The sequence below is a fragment of the Balaenoptera musculus genome, chromosome 9 (assembly GCF_009873245.2).
Source record: "Balaenoptera musculus isolate JJ_BM4_2016_0621 chromosome 9, mBalMus1.pri.v3, whole genome shotgun sequence".
NCBI lineage: Eukaryota > Metazoa > Chordata > Mammalia > Artiodactyla > Balaenopteridae > Balaenoptera > Balaenoptera musculus.
Genome location: NC_045793.1, coordinates 27,824,839 through 27,844,929, shown reverse-complemented (window position 1 = coordinate 27,844,929; position 20,091 = coordinate 27,824,839). Strand labels below are relative to the sequence as shown.

Genomic DNA, 20,091 nt, shown 5'->3' with positions numbered 1-20,091 from the left:
ATCCTAAAAACCTCAACAGTTTTAGACATTACAATACCACTCTCTCATTAGGGCAGATCGGTGATTTTCAGCTGGGGAGGGTGCTACAGGCTTCTAATAGGTAGAGACTAGGGATGTCCCTAAACATCTTACAATGCACAGGATAGCTTCCCACAGTGATGAAGTTGAGAAGCCTCAGGGTAAATGTAAATATAGTGCCATGAAGTTCCCATCACTCTTACTTTTCAATTTGGATGCAGCGCAATTGTTGTTTTAGGGAAGAAAAATATTCCTTCTATCTTTCTTGGCTGGTCTAATAATCAAATTGACAAAAGCAGGTTAAAAGGAGAAAAAGAAAGCTTAATAACATGTATAACTCCTGTATACATTGGGGAGATGCAGGAAAACTGAGTAGCTCACCAAAATCACCAAAGCCACCACCTTAAACACCATCTTCAGCTAAAGACAAAAGAAGATGGGAGAGGGGGGAGTCAGTTATGGGAGGTTACCAAGAAAAGTACAGTAAATAAGGGTAAGATTGTTACGCAAATTTAAGTCATTCCCTTCTGCATTGATAAGAGTTTCTAGAGATGAAGTTATCACACTCTTCCTGGTACAGTGAAGGAGACACCCTTACAAGTGGAGATTTCTCTCTTTTTTTTAATTGAAGTATGGTTGATTTACAAATTGTGTTAGTTTCAGGTGTACAGCAAAGTGATTCAGTTATTTGCTGAGCCCAGGTCCTGGAACTGGCCAGCACCAATCTTTAAATTCTGTTATTTCTTCCTGGGAACAGATTGAACTTGCTCAGACCTGCCTTGTGTTGAGATTACTCCTAACACCACTTAATTTGCAATTGCCAATATTTGCCTTGTGCCTCTCAATGGGTGTGAAAATATTCGGATTGTCACGCTAATTAGAATATCTTTTGACAGCTGCACTTTCTGGGGATTGGGCCAAGGAAAGGCCCCGGCGCACCCTAGTGCCCCTCCTGGGAGCAGGTTTGTGACCTCAGGTGGCCCAAGGTTAGTCAGTTTCCATTCACAGGTACCTTGAGGTGCTTTTTCAACCTCACCTCACCCTGAACCATTACCTTACAAGATTGTTAGGCACTTTTGATCTTTAAATATCACACGATATATACAAAGCATTTTAAAAGAGGAAGCAAACCAGAAAATGGCAAAGTGAATGTTTATTAAAATAAAAAAAAAACAAGACAAATAAATTATGCAAGCTGTCTGTTTTACATAGAATACAGCAAAGTCATAGGAAGTTTTTACATGTGGCAATTCTGTCAGTCTTGATAGGACTATGTTTTTTTGTTTGTTTTGTTTTGTTTTTAATTTTTATTAATTAATTAATTTATTATTTATTTTTGGCTGTGTTGGGTCTTCGTCTCTGTGCGAGGGCTTCCTCTAGTTGCGGCAAGTGGGGGCCACTCTTCATCGCGGTGCGTGGGCCTCTCACTATCGCGGCCTCTCTTGTTGCGGAGCACAGGCTCCAGACGCGCAGGCTCAGTAGTTGTGGCTCACGGACCCAGCTGCTCCGCGGCATGTGGGATCCTCCCAGACCAGGGCTCGAACCCGTGTCCCCTGCATTGGCAGGCATACTCTCAACCACTGCACCACCAGGGAAGCCCCTGTCACACACTTTTGTTTTAAAATCCTCATCCTCTGCTTGATGAAAGAAGAATTGCGTATGTCTTATTTACTTTTTAACACACAGTACACATTTAAATAGTTGTTGGCTAGATGAATGAATGAACCCTTCTCAATTTTCCTTATGCTCATTTTTACTCCTTTGGTTCAAATGCTTTGATCTGTATGACGGTTAATTTTATGTATCGACTTGGCTGGGCCGCGGGATGCCCAGATACGGGGTCAATCATTATTCTTAGTGCTTCGGTGAGGGTGTTTTTGGATGAGTTTAGTCTTTAAATCAGTAGATAAAGCAGATTGTTCTTCCTAGTGTGCGTGGGCCTCATCCAATCAGTTGAAGGCCTGAATAGAATAAAAAGACTGACCTTCTCTGAATAAGAGGACATTCCTCCTGTTCAAGCTGGGACATTGGTTTTTACCTGTCTTCAGATTTGAACGGAGACATCGGCTCTTCCTGGGTCTTGAGCCCACTGGTCTTTGGATGGTAACTACATCATTGGCTCTCTGGGTCTTCAGCTTGCAGATTCACCCTGCCGATCTTGGGACTTGCCAGCTTCTATAATTGCGTGAGCCAAATTCTTACAATAAGTCTGTCTGTCTATCTATCTATCTATCTATCTATCTACCTATCTATCTACAGCCTGTCGGTTCTGTTTCTCAGGAGAACGCTAACACAATCTGCCAATAGTGTATGAGGTTGGAAATACAGCATGAAGTGAATCAAATTCATAGATAATAAAACAAAAATATTTACTGCTGGACAATAAAACTGCCACTAGCAGCAGTTTTCTAAATTTAACCAAGTTTGAATTTTATTTTCATTTCTCTGTTCAAAAATTGCCCCAATCCAGAAAGTCAGCAAAAACAGTAATGAAAATCAAGATACATCAGTAAGCTGCAAACTGAATAACTCCTTCTTTAGGGGAGTGTTATCCAGTAAAACATGCACTGCCAACCAGTTCATATTTAAAAATTCATGTTTCAGAAATAATGTTTTAAAGGGTAGTTAAGTTTAAATAGCCTACAAATTAAAACAAAAACAAAAAACAAACCTATAATGTGGCTAAACTCTCTTAGAGAATGACCTGAGTTCTGTGCCCGACAAAAGAAGTTGCTCAGCAGAGAATGAAAGACTATGAGAAGATTAAGCAATTTCTACCTTTTTTCTAGGTACATGGTGGGTCTTATTTATGTTCCATAAATAAATGTCCTGTTGAAGTCAAATGTTGTCACCTGGCAGCATTCCTAATTCCTGCTTCCACTACTGAATTATATCTGGCATGAGAATTCAGATGAGTTCACCAAAACAAATTTTCTGAGCACCTGCTCTGTGCTAAGTTCACTGCTAAGTGTTGAGAAGACACAGAGAATGACATATGCCTGCTCCCAAAAGATGAAATTAGAAAATAGTAGGAACAAAAGAAGTGAAGAGTGAATTCAATGGCAACTTTTCTGTTCTTCACTCTATTTGCCTTCATTTCCCTCTAATTCAATTTCAGGCCCGGTAATGAGTATGTGATGAGCAGATCCTGGCCAATTACTTATATCAGAATGTGCAGGTCCATGAAGAGGACCACCGGCTTAACAGGAGTCTATAGGAGACAGATTTATGGGATGTAGAAAATTCAACTGAAACAATGATGTGACTGAGCTGCTAAAAAAGCTCATAATGGTTACTTTTGTTCTACATTTGTAGAAATAAAGCAACTAGATCAAAGTAGGTAATAGTTTTACCACTGTATATTTTATTATATATTGCTGAATGATCTTGGATATTTAGCCTGGAGTAAGTCAATTAAGACACATTTGGAAACTTTCTTCAAACCTTTGGTCTTCTGTTTATCTATGGATGAAAAACTTGGGACAATGAGTGAAATTACAAATGGGATTTTTTCTAGCTATCAAGGTATATAACAAAGAAATTAGTTGGCCTGGGGGATCTGAATAAGTACAAAGATTTCTATCAGAAGTGATCAAGAAAAGGATGGATGGACACCTGTCAAAGATAATCTAGAAGAACTTATTCTTTTGGCTGGGAGTTGAATCATGACATTCGTTACCTCCTCAAGCTCTAAAGTTCCATGATTTTAGATTTCAATAAGTTGTAGACTGTTTACCCGTGCATTGGGTAGACACATCAATGATACATTATTAAAACTTTTATAGCATGTTCAATAACATCATTTCACAAAAAATAAACTCAGAAATCTCGTTAAATAAATATCGATACAATAAAGTGTACATTTTGGTACCCAACCAAACTTAACCTGTGCAGTATTTCATGAACATAAAGTTTTCTTTGTAATTCAAATCTTACATGGTATAAAGACCTAGAATAATATTTATAAATGTGAATTATTTTAGCCAAAGAAAAATAACGCAAGGTCTCTCTAAGGCTATTGAACACTCTCCCTTTCAATGTATCTTTTACTTCTGCCTTTATTATTATTATTATTATTTTTTAAAGTAATTTATTTATTTATTATTATTATTATTTTTTTAATTTATAGCTGTGTTGGGTCTTCGCTTCCGTGCGAGGGCCCTCTCCAGTTGTGGCAAGCGGGGGCTACTCTTCATCGCGGTGCGCAGGGCTCTCACTATCGCGGCCTCTCTTGCTGTGGAGCACAGGCTCCAGACGCGCAGGCTCAGCAATTGTGGCTCACGGGCCCAGTCGCTCCGCAGCACGTGGGATCCTCCCAGACCAGGGCTCGAACCCGTGTCCCCTGCATTGGCAGGCAGACTCTCAACCACTGCGCCACCAGGGAAGCCCTGCCTTTATTATTCTTTTGTTTCTGTTTTATTTGCTGAAAATATCATTACAAGTAAGTACAATGATAAATTTTGTTAAACTCTTGCTTTTAAGTACTTGGCATCTGAATCCTTGCTCTGAGGTACTCCGGGGAGCTCTTCTATTTATTTTTTCTTCCTGTCCCTTCATTGTTTCTAATAAAAGGTTAAGACTAAAATAGTTCCCCTTCAGAAATGTACAAGGGCATATATTCAATTTAGTTTTTGTTCCTAGAAGTTAGTGCATAATCAAAATGATATGATATAAACTTTCTGCATGTTCCTCTCCATATTATTTTCAAATATTTAAAGTTTCAAATCTGAGATCCTTTGAGACTACTTTTAGTTTCATCATGCATGGATTATAAATAATATGTTAATAAAATACCTTGTATGTAATATAAATATTTGTTGGAAACCCATCAAAAGTTGGTCTAGTTCTCTCCTTAATATCGTAAGTATAATTTTTTTTTGGATGGGAGGGTTGATCCATGGCATCTTTCACCGTTTCTGGTTAGCTCATTGCTTCTGTCATACCTGTGTCTTCTCACTTCCTTTCCTGATGAAGCTGTTTAGGTCTGCCAAGGAAGCTACCATGAAACTCCCCCAGCTAATATTCCACAGGTGGACCTGAGCAGCCACCAAAGGCTTTTCCTGGGTTGAACCAGGTTGAGATTCCAACGACCCAAGCAGGGTTCCTACTATTTAATCTTTTACTCCTATGCCTGCAGCCAATGTTGGCTTATTTGTTTGTTTGTTGTTCTGAAGTAATTTAAATTATACTCAAAGCTCTCAAAGTCCTATTGCTTACACTCAGTGAATTGGAGCATCTTTGAAAAGATATGATAAGTAGAACATAAGTATCATGGTAAAAGAATGAAATACTGATTTTTTTCTTTTAAATAAAGAGAAAAGAGTGTCTTAAAAAGTGTTTCATTGCAATACGCCAGCAGGCTGACCAGTATATATTAGCTCCTGGAAACTTTGAGAAGCCTTCTTCCTTCACGAATAGACAGTGGGGTTTATCATCTCAGCTTTAACGCCTTTCCCCTCATTTAGTCTTTGCATGAGAAACACAATTAATGCTGTCTTGAATAGTCCAAGCTGAGTTGAGAAACCATCTGTCAGAGATGTAAGAAATTACAGCCTTGGATGGAAGGCTGGATGTTATTAATCTTCATGGTTTCTTTCAACCCTTAATTCTTCTTAATTATGGTAAAGATATATTTTCTTCTAAATGGGAAAGTTGATCCATGTGACTTGGATTCTAACAGTGGATTCTAACAGAATTTTTAAGAGGTTAAGATGAACATCAAACTTTTCTGTATATCAAAGACCAGCCTCTCTGTCTCTCTCGCTCTCCCCCTCTCTCTCCCTCTCTCTCTCTCTCTCTCTAGGAGTTGTCTGGTCATTTGTTTGACCGTTTCTGAAAAGAGAATTTAAAAATTAAAGAAAAAAGTCTCCATATTTACGTTCTCTTTATATTAAGAAAAAAATCTCTAAGGAAAAATTTCTCTATACACATCACAGGTTAATTTATAATTTGGGTTGCTAGCGACTGGAAGTCATTGCCTGTGTGATAGCTTCATGTCTCCGTGTTAAAAATTAGAAAGAGATCAGTTCTAATGAATAGAGGTCCACACAGACAAGTGCTGTTTTTGTTGGTTCCTCTCATACCAAGTCTAAGAATAAAAAGGAAAAAACAAAAACAAAAACTGGCAACAGAAGAGAACCATCTTTTACTGCCATCTTTCCCTCCAGCATAAACTGAGGCACGTGTTTGATAGAGGGAAGGGAAGTGTGCTTCTTCTTACTCTCCCTCAGTAAAGGATCTTAGTTCCATTAAGCATTGTTGGAAAGTATATTGGAGATAGTATATTTAAAATTAATTTAAAAGGTAAAGGGTTTTTAATGCCTTTTAATATAAGCAAACATTGATTTTATTAAAATGCCTTCAGATATTACAATACAATGACTTATTTATCACTCCAAGTCTGTATCATGAGTATAACTTCCTTTCCAAGTATACTGATTTTGTGTATTTTGGAAGTGGAGAGAGAACCAAAGCAGTCTACCAGAATTCTTCCTCACCATCCTTCTTAAATAGAATCAGGTCTATCATGCCAACAGAGACTATTTCAAAACAGTAGAAATTATTATTTTTTTTAAAGGGATAGGATTAACCAATTAGATGTTTCTTAAACAACAAAGAATGTCATATTTTTCTAAGCTGTGTTTGACATAAAATGTCAAATATTTATAATAAAATATTAAAGTTAAGTACAGTGAAATGTGTGAAATACTGAAAGGATTATCAACCTTGTTGGAGTCCTTGTATAGCATAGGAACGTCTATATTCATTGATAACATGAAAAACTTAACATTTCTCTTTAGATTGAAAGCCCAAATAGAATTGATTTAAAATTTAAAGCACTTCTAGTAAGAAATTTCAGCACTGTATAAGTTAAACATGGAGTGAAAACCATATTTATTACTTTTTTTCTCATGTTTTTCTGTTAAGAACTTTCTTAGACTCTGAGGTGTTTAATTGAACTCAACAAATATCTGCAAAAATTTAATTTTAATTTTTGGGCTGTTTAGCTCTTACAGTGAAGCCCATTCTGAGTGCTATATTAAATGTATAGCAGTAATTATATGTATTTCCTTAGCTTGTGATATGAGGTATCTTGCATTTCAATATATTATTCTTATACTCAAGATCATCTGACTTCAAATGAGGAACTCTATTTCAGAGCACCGCTTGAATATAAAGACTATCATCCACCTGGGGATTAGAACTAGGCTGATTGTCAGTTATGCAACCTGGTATTAGTGCCCTTGTTATTTTCCATGGAATAAAAAGGCAACATGAAAGAGAGTCTTTGCTACTAGTATCTAGCTTTTATACAGCTGCCCTTGCATTTGTCATAGTGCAAGAGAAGAGAAATACAGATTGTAAGGTGAAATCCATAGAAGATTCAAAATCACTGTGGCCAGTAGATAGAGGCATGACAGCCATGCTGTTAAGAAGAGACACTGGAGTCCAGTGTACTTGGATTCTATCTGTTGATAAATAGCTGTATGACTTGGATAGTTACTTAACCTCTTTGGGCTTCAGTTTCATTGTCCTCATGTAAAAGGAAAGTTGTTAGAGGTTTAAGTAAATATGTGTATGTGTTTGTGTACATATATATGTGTATATATATACACTTAAGGTATATATATATCATATATGATATGTATGTATCTTTAATATATATCATATATGAACCTTAAGATATACATTACTTAAAATTAAATACATATATACTTGAGATATATATATAATATATATTCATTTAGGATATACGTGGCTATGTACATATATTCACTTACAATTATACATATATGATAACAGAACAGTTCTTGGCACGTGGTAAGCACTACTTAAATATTAACTATTATTTTATTGCCTTATCATTTCTATATCTGAACTACTAATGAGTAACACAGTTGATTGACCTGATCATTCTTTCCTTTCCCTGCTTTTTCTTTAAAGGTTCAAAGTTGCAGCAAAATGTTACTTTTAAGAAGTTGAGTAAACAACAGAATGAGAAGCCCTAAAGCAAGGTTCTGAGTTAATAGACAGGATAATCACTTCCTGAACACGGATGAACTGAGCTCTTTGTAGAACTAGCAGGGGGACTGTTAATGGGCTTTTGTTTTAGAGAGGATGGATTGAGGGAGAGGCCTGATGAGAGCCCTTACAACATCTGCCTCTCTCCTTGCCTTGCCTATTACTGAAACAGTAGCCTTGCAAATAAGTATAATCTCATATAAATCAAAACACTAGACTGTGAGCTCTATCAGGACAGAGATTTTGTCTATGTTGGGTCACTGCTGTCTCTACAGGGTCCAGGCAAGCGCCGGACAAATAGCAGGTTCACAATAACTATTTCTTGAATGAATTGAAAGAATGAAAAATCTTGACCTTTCCTTTAAATAGGATTAACATTAAAAGCAAAACAAACAAAATAGCAAGCTTTCCTACTTCCTGATGGATTTCTGACCCCGAGAATGCTGGTAAGCAGATTAAGCAGGGTTGAGGAGCAGCATGTGAATGACAGCAGTGTGAATACGTACATTTAGCAAGTATTCCAGAAGCCACGGATTTGGTTAAGGCTTCACAGGAATGTGTGGTGTGGAGAGGTGCCACACTGAACTCGGATTCATGCACATGTGACACATTTGAATTACAAATATTTTGTCCAGCATCTAACTTTAGTGTCTATACTTATACTTTTTCTCTCCCCAGGTTTTCACAAACCTTTTTCACAAAGTGATACTTTTACTCTCTGCAAACATTTAGCTTACTTTAGCTTTCTACTCAGCCTTTGACTGGCTAACACCATCAGTGCGACAGGATCTATTTCACAGGTGGGATTTATCATATAGCATTACTTATAATTTAGTTCACGACCTCGGATTGTAGATTAAAATAATATAACATTCTTAGAGCTATGCCTGACTTCAATCTAAATACATGTTCATTTTTACTGTCATAGCAAACATTTTTTTGAAAACAGAAAGAAGTCCCTTTTTATAGCATAGGCAAGCTAATAATTTGAATAGGAATATATGTTCATTTATGTACACCATAAGTTTTCCTAATTTTCTTTGTAATGAAAACTGAGAAGGTATTAGTCATCCTTGGATGAGCCATACTCAGTTCTACTTGTCTTTTCTAAATATAATGAAAACACAGCAAACAAATTTAAAGTACATTATTAATTGATTAGATATGATTTCTTAAAATGGTTTACATCATCTCTTTTAACTTCCATCTCTTCCAAGCTTCCAGACATTCATAACGAGTCACCAAAAAGCTATCATTGATTTATAATGCACATTACTACATCGGGCTTGGCCCAAGAAATCTGTATGGGCCCCAAAGAAAACAGAAAAATGTTTACAACTGAGCCATGGCAGAAATAGGCTGAAAACACATATCTGTATTCTCCAAAAACAATTAGGGCTAATGTAATTAAGGTGAATATTCCGGTTCATTTTATCCCATGGAACTGTTTCTGCTCTTGAAGCCCCATGTAGGAAAGAGTCTTTATGGTTAGAACACTACTGAGGGTGGTGTAATTTTGCTTGGCCCTTGTACATGTAAAGTAAACATTTTACATTATTGCACAGGGACAAAAATTTACAGCCAAAGATGACACAGGATCTGGTTAAAGTTAACACACTTGGCGTTTAAGGCTAACCCACATAGGAAAGCAATCATTCCCAGGATGGAGATCAAATATCTTAACACAGTGTTACCTGTCTGAGTTGCTAGAAAAGATTTCTTATCTAAAAATTGATTCGTAGGATGTGTTTTCAAAGTTGTCAGTTTCTTTTCATTTGTGTGCTAGACAGAGGCACTTTAAGAGCTATTAACTGTAGTCTCAGGAGTACAAGACTGGGTTTCAGCAGTCATTGGTAAATATGGCAAGGAATTAAAATGACCTTGGATTAAAAAGAAAGTAAACAAACCATTAAATCAGAAAATTTCACCAAATCTTGTAAAAATCACTGGTCTCTGAGTTGAAGAACTTCCTCACTTAAAAAAAAAGAAAAAAGAAAAAAGAAAAATCAGTGGCTATCCTCCCACCCAAATAAGTGAATTCTACAGCTTTTCGATGTTAAGGTATGATGGTTTTGCTGTTTGGGCTAGTGAGGGTTTTAAAATATTGAGGAGTTAAGTACTTTGAGTTATGTTTCCAGCAATATTTCAAAGTATTGTAGTATTATGCATAAGTTCCAAATAGAAAAACTAAAATATCGAATAAAACAGGTTGAAAAAGTTTAATAAAATGTATAAAAATTAAAAGGCTAAAAAACAAAACCAAAACCAAAAAAACCTCACCGCGTTTTAAGTGTGTAAAAATAAATCACATTCATTCATGGAAATCCAGTGACTGTGGTTTTTTTTTTTTTTTGGTCTTAGTTAGTTGGTACGTACTGCACCTGCCACAACACGTTGGAAAGTAGGTCCTGGTACACACTAAGGAATATCCAACCAGGTAAATACATCAGAGTGATAAGGCCCATGAAATTGAGCGGATAGTGAGAATAGTCCCAGGAACAAGCGCCCCAAGTGCGGAGTCCCAGACCCCAGGACAACTCCCACGCGTAGATGAAGATCACGTAGAAGGGCACTCGCTTCCAGGTACCCCAGCCCCGACTGTAGTGGAGGTGGAAGTAGAGCTTTTCCACTACGAAACTGCAGCTGCCGTACATAAAGAAGGACCAGAGAGACGTGTGGCCTTTGCTTGTCCCGTCCCCCTGCCCCAGCAGGTTAAAGAAGAATGTGAAGAATATCTCATCCAAAAAGCCGTGCATTCCGAAGAAAAGAAAGCGGAGCAGGTCCGGCAGCCCCTGGCTGGGGGCTCCCGCGGCGCCCCTGGGGCCGCGAGGTCTCCGCCGCCGGCCGCCGGCTGCCGCAGGGACCCGGGCGCCTGCAGGGGCGGGGGGCGCGCCCCGCAGCAGCTGTTGCTGCTGCTGCTGCTGCTGCTGCCGCCGCTGGTACCGCAAGCGCAGGAAGCGCTTCAGGAACACTTGGCAGTGGTAGAGCGCCAGCACGTACTGCAGCGCCAGGTCCAGCGCCCCCGGCGCCGCTGCGCCCCCCGGCCCGCCGCCCTGGCTGAGCAACGCGCCCGCCAGGGTCTGCAGCCCCACGTGGGCCGAGGGGTAGAGGAGGAAATTGAAGACGAAGGCGCTTGGGCAGCGCCGCTGCTGCAGGTAGACCTTCTCCAGGGCAAAGTGGGTGAGCGAGTGCAGAAGGCAGTGGTAGGGCGAGGAGAAGCCCAGCATCCGGAGGTCGGGGCTGCGAACGAAGCGCCGCGCCGCAGACAGGAGCACGTCCAGGGTGATCCCGTGCATCCCGTAGAAGTAGAGGCGCATCCAGGCGGGCAGCGCGGCGCCCTCGGCCGGCGCTTCAGCAGTGGACAGCGGCTCGGGGCGGCTGACGGCTGCCTCGCCTCCCCGCCCGCCGGGGGCCCCAGAAACCCTCGCCGCGCCGCCCCTCCGCGTGGGACCCTCGTCGTCCGCGTCCCTGCGGGCCATCGGCTCAGAGGCTGCCCGGGCGCCCGAGCCCGCGCCACCGCCGCCGCCGCCGCTGCCGGGTGCGCGGAGCTGCGGGGCCGAGGGCCCGAGCCCCGCGCCGCCTCCCGGACGCTGCCGGCCCCCGGGGGGCGCGCGGGGAGCTCCGTCCCGGCCGCGGCCGGGCGGCGGCCGGAGCTGCTGCGATTGGGGGACGCGCGGGCCGCCCGGCTCGCGGAGTCCCCCCGCCGCGGCCCCGCCGCGCCCTCGCCTCCAGTCCCGGGCGAGGTGCCGCCGGCCAGCGCCCGCGCTCACGCTGCGCGGCCTATCGGGCGCCGAGGCCCGGCGAGGTGCAGTGGCGCCGGGGCTGAGGGGAGAAATGCAGAGTCTGGTGCAAACCTCATCTCCTCGGCGGCGCAGCCCCGCCGCCTCTGCTGCAGGTTCTAGAAGCGTAACGTGAGCAGCGACGCCCCTTCCCCCGGCCCTCCCCATGCCCCTCTCAGCCCCTGTCGACCTCTCCCGCCTTCGCAGCTCCCCCCTCCCCGCCCCAGCCCTCCGCGCCGAGTCCCTCGGGGGTCCACTGGGGAAGGTCCGGCCCTGCCTCCCCGACCCGGTCCCCGCCCGGGCCGGAGGCGTTTGCTGGGGCGGAGGCTCCGAGTGGAGAAACACCCAACAGGTGTGACTGCGAGCTAGTGGGCATCCCTTTTATCGAGGAACCAGGGCGAGGGCCTGGCTGGCGGAGACGAATGGCCGAGTGCCACCGACCAGAGGCTGGGCCCGAGACCGAACTATGGTGCTGTATACTTAATGTCCTTATTCAAAGCCAGCTGTGTCCCAGTCACAGAGAATAAACCGGAGACTGCAGGCCGGCCCGCCCCTGGGTTTCCCTGCTTCGGAAGTGTTGCCGCGGGGCCTGGTCCTCTTTGTCAATCTCTCTGCCTGGCCAGTCGGCTTGCCGCGGCTTGTTCGCTCCGGGCCGGGGACCAAGATTCAGAGTCCCCCAGAAGTTATGAAATGATTGGAGGCCAGCTGGGTCGGGCATTGCTTTATCTGAAATCAAGAATAGTACCTTTGCTCACACTGGCACACCCCAGTGGCCACTTTTTCTCCTTGCAGAAGAACTAGGTCATCCCAAAAATGGAGAGTGGAAAAGAGAGCGGGGACTTTTTTTTTTTTTTTTTTTTAGGTGGAGAGGGTGAGGGACTCCAGAAGTTTGGTGTGTTGGGCTCCACTGTTTTTCTCCAATTTTGAATCAGGCTTAGAATTGGAGACAACCCTAGAGGTAAGTTATACTGACACCGCTCCCCCGCCAAAAAAAAAAAAAAAAAAAAACCCCCAAAACCCATAGATCATGTCTAGGCGCAAACTAGATAACAGATCTAGTTTGTAAGTTCAGATGTTTCCTGGGTGGAAAGCTTTCTGAGGATTTTTTTTTCCTTCGGGAAAATAAATATTCTGAGGCAGTTCCTCCATTTTTAAAGCAACTTCCTCTCCACTCTCTCCCCTTCATTTCAACCCCTTATATTACAATCAATCTGTGGTTACTAAATTGTCGGTGAGTTAGGGAAGAGAGAGAAATAAGAGTGTGGTGAGGAGAAAGATTGTTAAGGTGATATCAACGCTTGGATAAGGCCAAGTTCTTATTTATTTATTTATTTTTAAAAGCTTTGTTAGAATGTGGTTCATTTGTAGATTTCCTTTAGCAACTGTCAAAAGTCAGTGTGTGGACGTTGTCATGCTACGGACAGAAGCATCAGGCATCAGGCTCATCAAACCTGTTGTAAAACAGACAGGGTTAGTTGCCCAAGGGCATGAGCAAGAACGATGAAGAGAAATAATAATGCAGACATTTTCATGAGCACCTACTATATACAAGATGTTATGTGCACTGGGGAAAGAAAGGGTTATAAGATGCACAATTTAAGAAGTGTATAGTCTAATGGATATGACAACAATCTACCATACCTGTGTAAAGCTTACTTATTTATGATCCTTATTAATAACTAATTATGACTGGCTAGTAGTACACACCCGATAAAACGTTCCTTTGAGTTATTATTTTACTAAATAAATAATTTAGGGCCCAATTTATCAGATAATAAACAAATGCTTTCTGTTTCTATAATTGCTATTCAGACCAGGAAACACTTCATCATAATAGTGTAAATATAGTGATTCAAACATGCATACAGTAATTTGCTAGATTAAACCTGAATTATTTTCAGATAATAAATTAAAGTTCAAGGACCCAAGCCTTCTATTTCTTCTAACTTTTTTTAAAGATGCAAAGAAAACCTTGAAACGTCTAATTTTGTAATCCAGTCTAGTTCATCCCAGGGAGTATAGGAAAATCTTTTGAACAAAGCGAAAAATTAGAGCTTTTTTTTCTGTATTTTAAATCTCAGCATTTAAAAAATTTCTATTATATCAGTATGATATCAGTAAATAGGACATATATAAACTTTATATTAGTATAATATTAGTATATAAATTATATCAGCATAATAGGATGTATATAAAATTTATACATGTGTAATACATACACATATACGAAACATGCTTACTTTTTTTTTAAATTTTTTTTAATTTTTGGCTGTGTTGGGTCTTCGTTTCTGTGGGAGGGCTTTCTCTAGTTGCGGCGAGCGGGGGCCACTCTTCATCGCAGTGCGCGGGCCTCTCACTGTTGCGGCCTCTCTTGTTGCGGAGCACAAGCTCCAGACGCGCAGGCTCAGTAGTTATGGCTCACGGGCCCAGTTGCTCTGCGGCAAGTGGGATCTTCCCAGACCAGGGCTCGAACCCGTGTCCCCTGCATTGGCAGGCAGATTCTCAACCGCTGCGCCACCAGGGAAGCCCAACATGCTTACTTTTTAAAAAATTAATTAATTTGAAATTTTTGGCTGCGTTGGGTCTTTGTTGCTGCATATGGGCTTCCTCTAGTTGCTGGGAGCGGGGGTTGCTCTTTGTTGAGGTGTGCGGGCTTCTCATTGCAGTGGCTTCTCTTGTTGCGGAACATGGGCTCTAGGTGTGTGGCCTTCAGTAGTTGTGGCACATGGGCTCAGTAGTTGTGGCTCGCGGGCTCTAGAACATAGGCTCAGTAGTTGTGGCGCACGGGCTTAGTTGCTCTGCGGCATGTGAGATCTTCCCGGACCAGGGCTCGAACCTGTGTCCCCTACATTGGCAGGCGGATTCTTAACCACTGTGCCACCAGGAAAGCCCCATGCTTACTTTTTAAATGAGGGGATATATAATAAAAAGTTTGGATCTTACCACCGTGGTCATTGTAGTGCTCTACCAAGTGACTTAGACTACTAAAAATCTTCTCATTCTTCAAAGACACTTTTAAAATCTGTTTTTCATTTATCCTAGGAGAAGTGATGAAAAACATAAATCAATAGTTTTAAAACTGGAGTAGAAAGTGCATCTATTACTTGTTATTCTTTCCATGTTTCTTTTATATTTCACTGTGACCTCTACTTAGTCACACTACTTTCAGAATGGGAAACACTAACTTAAAAGAAAAAGCAAAAGGTAAAAAGAAAAGTTTTTTAAAAGGCATGAGACAAAGTGCAAGAAAAATATTCATTGTATAAATTACCTTTAATTCTTTTCACTCATTGCCTCATTTTTAAAAATCAGTATCTTCTACCATTCTGAAAAGTTAGCCCAACAATGGTGACAGTCTTTGTTTCCGCCTTATCTTCACATTGTTCCTTTTGTTTGAAATGCTTCATTGCTATGCTTCCAAAAAAAATTCTTCTTGCTTTTAAAACTGCAGATTGGCTTTAATGATCCACGATGATTTTATAATTAAAAATCCTTGCGTCAGGGTCTCTATGATCATAAAATGTTTAAAAACATTTCTGTGTTGGTCTTTGCTGCTGCAAGCAGGAGGTTGCAAAGACATATCTGTAAACCCAACAACTCTGGGGGAGTCGTTGGGTGAGAGGATGAGGGGAGTTTAAAAGTAGGAGACAGGAATCTACAATGAAATAACATCAGTTTGAGATTCCTTAGGTTAAGGAGCAGTCATTCAAAGAATATTTGGAACATTGTTCTTCCATGGAAAACACAGGCTTCTTTGACCTCAGGGGCTATGAAATTGTCTGAGTAACTAGGTCTGTAGCGATGTAATGGTTCACGTGGAGCCAACACTGACCTTACTGGTCTGGCCATATGGGTACAACTCCTAGAGCCACGGAGAGATTTGAGAATTAGGAGATGCGTCCTTTGGAGGACTGTGATATCTTTAGTGAATTGTTGCCTAGTGGCCACAGGTTCAAGGTTGTAGTCTTTTAGATGTATGGAATGTCTGAGACCTTTAATTACATACCAGAAGAGCAAAAGACAAGTGTATGGAGAACACAGCATGATGAAAACAGCTTAAGAGAAGTTCAACAAGGCAAGGCATGAATGTAATGATAAACAGTAAAAGGCAGCAGCCATATTAGCAGTAGAAGTAAAAGTCTTTCTACATATGGATCAAATCACACACACACACACCTCTTATATACTGTAATCATCAAACCAAGGAAGACATCCGTCCAAGAAGGCTTGCAATTTTTGAATGCTGGCTCTCTAAAAACACCACCAACATTACCTGTTGCTAAAGCAAAGCTGAGTTTGTTGCTTTCCATGGCAAGAGAGCCCTCTATCTTGACAAAGTCTTAATAGCATCTTGGAGTGGGGAGGGCACTGTTGGGTTATTTATGAGATTTCTGGAGTCTGGTTGAAGATGGGTCTTTCAATATAAGGGCTTTATTAGAATTGGGTAACAATTTTGATATAATTGTTTAGGATTGGTGGACACAGCAAGATGAAGGTTTGAGGTGAGGGTTTCAAAAAGTGTTGAGAATGAATAGTAAACTTTTATCTCCCTGGACCAGAGCTTCCTGGAATAGTAAAATCATGCTAATGAAGACAGTCAAATAATTAAGTCACACCATGTAGACAATAAGCCGTAGGGGTGTATGGTCTTGGGTTTGCACAATCTCATGGTGAGGAATCCAAGGGGAGATTAATTTGAATAAGGACAGGTAAAGAGAATGAAGAAGCAGGATTGACACTGAGTTTAGCTAAAATGATGCCCATCCCCAGTGTGTGTAAATGGCGAGGGGAGGGGAGGGAGACTGACAGTTCAATAAAACCAGCTCTGTATTGTATATTTGTAAAACATTTGTGTGCATATGTCTACAGTTTCATTTATTTTACATAATCTCTTCTCTCTTAATTAATTTCTTTTGTTGTATACTAAAGTTCCAAATTAAAGAAATTTTTCTATACGTTGCTTAAACAGAGGTGACTATTAGTGATTGTTGCCAAATGCAGAAAGATCGAAGAGCAGTGCGTAAACTTTTTTGAATATAACTGTTAGGGAATCATCATGGAAATCTGCCCTGTTGTTCCTATTGTATGTCTTTACAAAGCTGCTTCTTTTAAACTATAGTCCTTTTATTCCTCTTTTCTGATAATCTGATTAATGGGGAGTCACATTGGTATCAGGAAAGTTTCCTTTTGTACTTCCTCCTGGTGGCTTTTTTATGTCCTTTTATATTGTTAATTTTAATTTCAGCCCTTCTCTTCTGTCCCTGGGATTTCTTGGAGCTCCTAGTTTTCACCAGGAAAGCTGAAGTTTGTTTCTGAGATCTCATTGAGTGAAGGCTCACAAGAAACAGACTTTGAATAAATTCTTTTAATTCATAAAGCTTGGGAAAAAAAAGAAGTAAATTGTTTTTATAAAGCTTGCTTAAACAATAAAATTTCACCTTGAGCAATGTTCAAATCAGAAATACTCCCTTTGTGTAATCTTTGTCTGCCTGCATGTGCCTCACCTTGAGTGCCCCAAGGAGACTATTTTCCCCACCCGTTAATTCCATTTTTTTCTCATAGGAAGTTAGCTTCTTTTGATCATAATATTCCCTTATATTGGTTAGGGGTTTATTGGTAACATAGATGATCACAGTTAATGGATACTACCTCTTGAATACCTACTTATCAGCTGTGAGCTTCACATGTATTATCAGTAATTCGTACAGTGGTTCTCTTATTTTTTTAACATATATTGAAACTAAGGCTCAGAAAAGTTGCTTGTTCAATGTCTCAGCTAATAAGCCAAAAGCCAAGCTGTGAAGCTGTTTCCACTTGACACTAAATTTCGTTTGCCTTATACTGTCTTACCCACTATGTTTTCATATTGAAGTCACTTGAATGAGTTGAAGTCGCAGACTTAATAAGAAAAGAAATCAATTTTGTTTATAATTCCAGTGAGTATTAATTTAACAATCCCTAATTCCTCCCTAGTTACTCTCTCCCTTTTGTTACCATGCTTTTTGTTTTAATCATCTATCTACACAGTCATTTTATATCTTTTTTTTTCTCTCTGTACATTTACTTATTTATTTTACCCATCTTTCCTTCCGGTTCCTTTACAAATTAGTAAATGGCTATTTATTTGGACAAATGTGGCTATGTGGAATGGGTTGCTATCTGGTACCAATGTGAGAATGGAAGAAGATGGGGTTAGACAATAGGAAAATGAGTATGGAAGGCAAACGTATTCCTGTGGATTGTTAGTACACGTTTCTAGACATCGAAGTTCAGCAAAACGGCTCCCTGCTGTTCTAGCTGTTAACACCCCTATTTGTGGTTACCATGGTTTGAAAGCCTTGGCTTGGTTCAGTGCAGTGATTTAAATAGATTTGCATGTGTCCATTTATTTAACCAAGTCCATTTATACCTGGTGGATCTCCAAAACCAAAGTGCAGATTATATTTTAATATTTTCAATATAGAAAAAAAAATAGCAGTCAAAAAATACGTTGTTTGCTAACCTGGAGACTTTGGGAAAAGATCTATCCAATTTTTCAAAGCCTCGTTTGGCAGTGGGGTGCAGTAGGAGGGTAGCTGAATAAACACCTCAGTCAAAGAATTCCAGTTCTGCGGTGGAAATCAAGTGTCACGAGTGCTTGGACCCTGTTCCGCTTCTTACATTTACTGCACCTACTGCATTCGAGGTATCCTGCTGTGAACCAAGGACGCAAAGCTGAGTACCACGTGGATCTTATCCTCACTGAGATCAAGGTTTCGGCTACAAGGTTCATTTTTAATTATCATGAGCGAGATGGTAAATTCTGGACAGAAAGAAATGTATACAGCACAGTGGGTATGGGGCTCTGGAGGGATCTGGTTTGTTGCGTCTGCCAGGACTACCAGGTCCCGTGTGCACTAGCAAGAACCCAAGTACCGACTTCCGTGATACACAGAGCAGGACAGAACTCTGCTGGTTGTTTGCCTTCAGCTCTTGTCCCACCAGTCAAGAGATAGATTAGTAGGTAAGAGGTAGGTAGGGGTGAGTGGAATTTATTGGCTGTTTCGGTGAAACTACATTAACACCAGAAGGTAAGGTCTTTCCTCTTGCATCACAGAGTGTTGTGAAATTACTTCATTACCAGGAGTAAAGGTAGTAGTATACATTTTATAGTTTAACACCTAGTTATGGCTCATCTTAACATTTTTTTTTCAGTCATTATCTCATTTTGTCCTCAATCTTGTGACTACGGAGCTATTTTTATAATTCATACTTAACAAGTAAAACCAGAAAATGTGAATTGATTGCCAAAACTCACTTTGTTAGTGGCAGCGCTGTTTCTCAGGTAGGATTTGAAAGCTCCTTCTTCCAGACCACACTGCCTCTCTGACAAAAGGTCTCTTCCCCACAGGAGGATTCTAAGTGCCTACCTTGGCTATGAAACAAGCTCACTGATCGGGGCTCTGAAGAGGGGAGCCATTTTCACTTCAATTCCAGAGGACAGGTGAAGGAAGCTTGAATGGTCTCATTAGCCTATAGCCTGGATTTCTTCGACCTTCAGGTGAGGGTGCAGCTCCCAGGACCCAGCATATTCATCGCCTTCCTTAGCTAAACTGCTGGCTCTGTTTCTGGTCACTAGTGACTGCCTGGTGGTTTTCTTCCTTTAGCTGTAGTTGTTTGGCTTGACCTGTGTGGTCATGTTTCTTCTGTGATTAGTCATGCTGGTGACATATTGCTATCTTCTGGCTATGACTGCCATAAATAACTCTTGCCTTAAAGAATAGATATTTCTTATATTTATCTCATATCTAAATTTTATTTAATTTAAAATAGCTAAATATAAACATATTTAAATATATTTTTCTTCATTCAGCAAACAGTTATGGAACAATTCTGAGCAATATTTTGTGCTATGTCCCAGACATACAAAAATGAATATGGCAAAGTCTATGTCCTCTTGGAGTTTAAAGTATAGCTTATTACAAAAGATATAGTTGCCTATTGAAGAAATTGGATATAAAAGTAAAAAGTAAAACAAGTACCTATCACCCATGATACCACAACCCTTACATAATTACTGTTAATATTTTGCTATGTAGCCTTTCAACATATTATACTATCACCAGAAGGAGGTTATATCATGCATTCCTTTTGTAATTTGTAATTTGCTTTGTCACTTACTGATGATTAGGGTGTATCTTTCCATGTGATAGTCTGCTACATCATTGGTAATGATGACAAAGGATTCCTTTGTATAGATATTCCGTAATTTGTTTAGCCAATCCAATTTTGG

The 20,091-nt window shown here is 40.6% G+C and overlaps 1 protein-coding gene and 1 long non-coding RNA gene across 2 annotated transcripts; one reads left to right on the top strand and one right to left on the bottom strand.

The window, feature by feature from the left end:
- Nucleotides 1-10,339: 10,339 nt before the first annotated feature.
- Nucleotides 10,340-11,519, bottom strand: TMEM229A (transmembrane protein 229A). The gene has a single exon (XM_036864390.1). The coding sequence runs from the start codon at nt 11,517-11,519 to the stop codon at nt 10,398-10,400; it is 1,122 nt and encodes a 373-aa protein (XP_036720285.1). The 3' UTR covers nt 10,340-10,397.
- A 274-nt stretch (nt 11,520-11,793) lies between these two features.
- Nucleotides 11,794-19,352, top strand: LOC118901084. The gene is made up of 3 exons (XR_005021287.1): nt 11,794-11,951; nt 12,682-12,777; nt 19,210-19,352. It is a non-coding gene; the product is annotated as an uncharacterized LOC118901084 (long non-coding RNA).
- Nucleotides 19,353-20,091: the final 739 nt, after the last annotated feature.

Excerpts from the sequence above, each read along its gene's own strand:
- TMEM229A (XM_036864390.1), bottom strand. The coding sequence starts at position 11,519 with ATGGCCCGCAGGGACGCGGACGACGAGGGTCCCACGCGGAGGGGCGGC.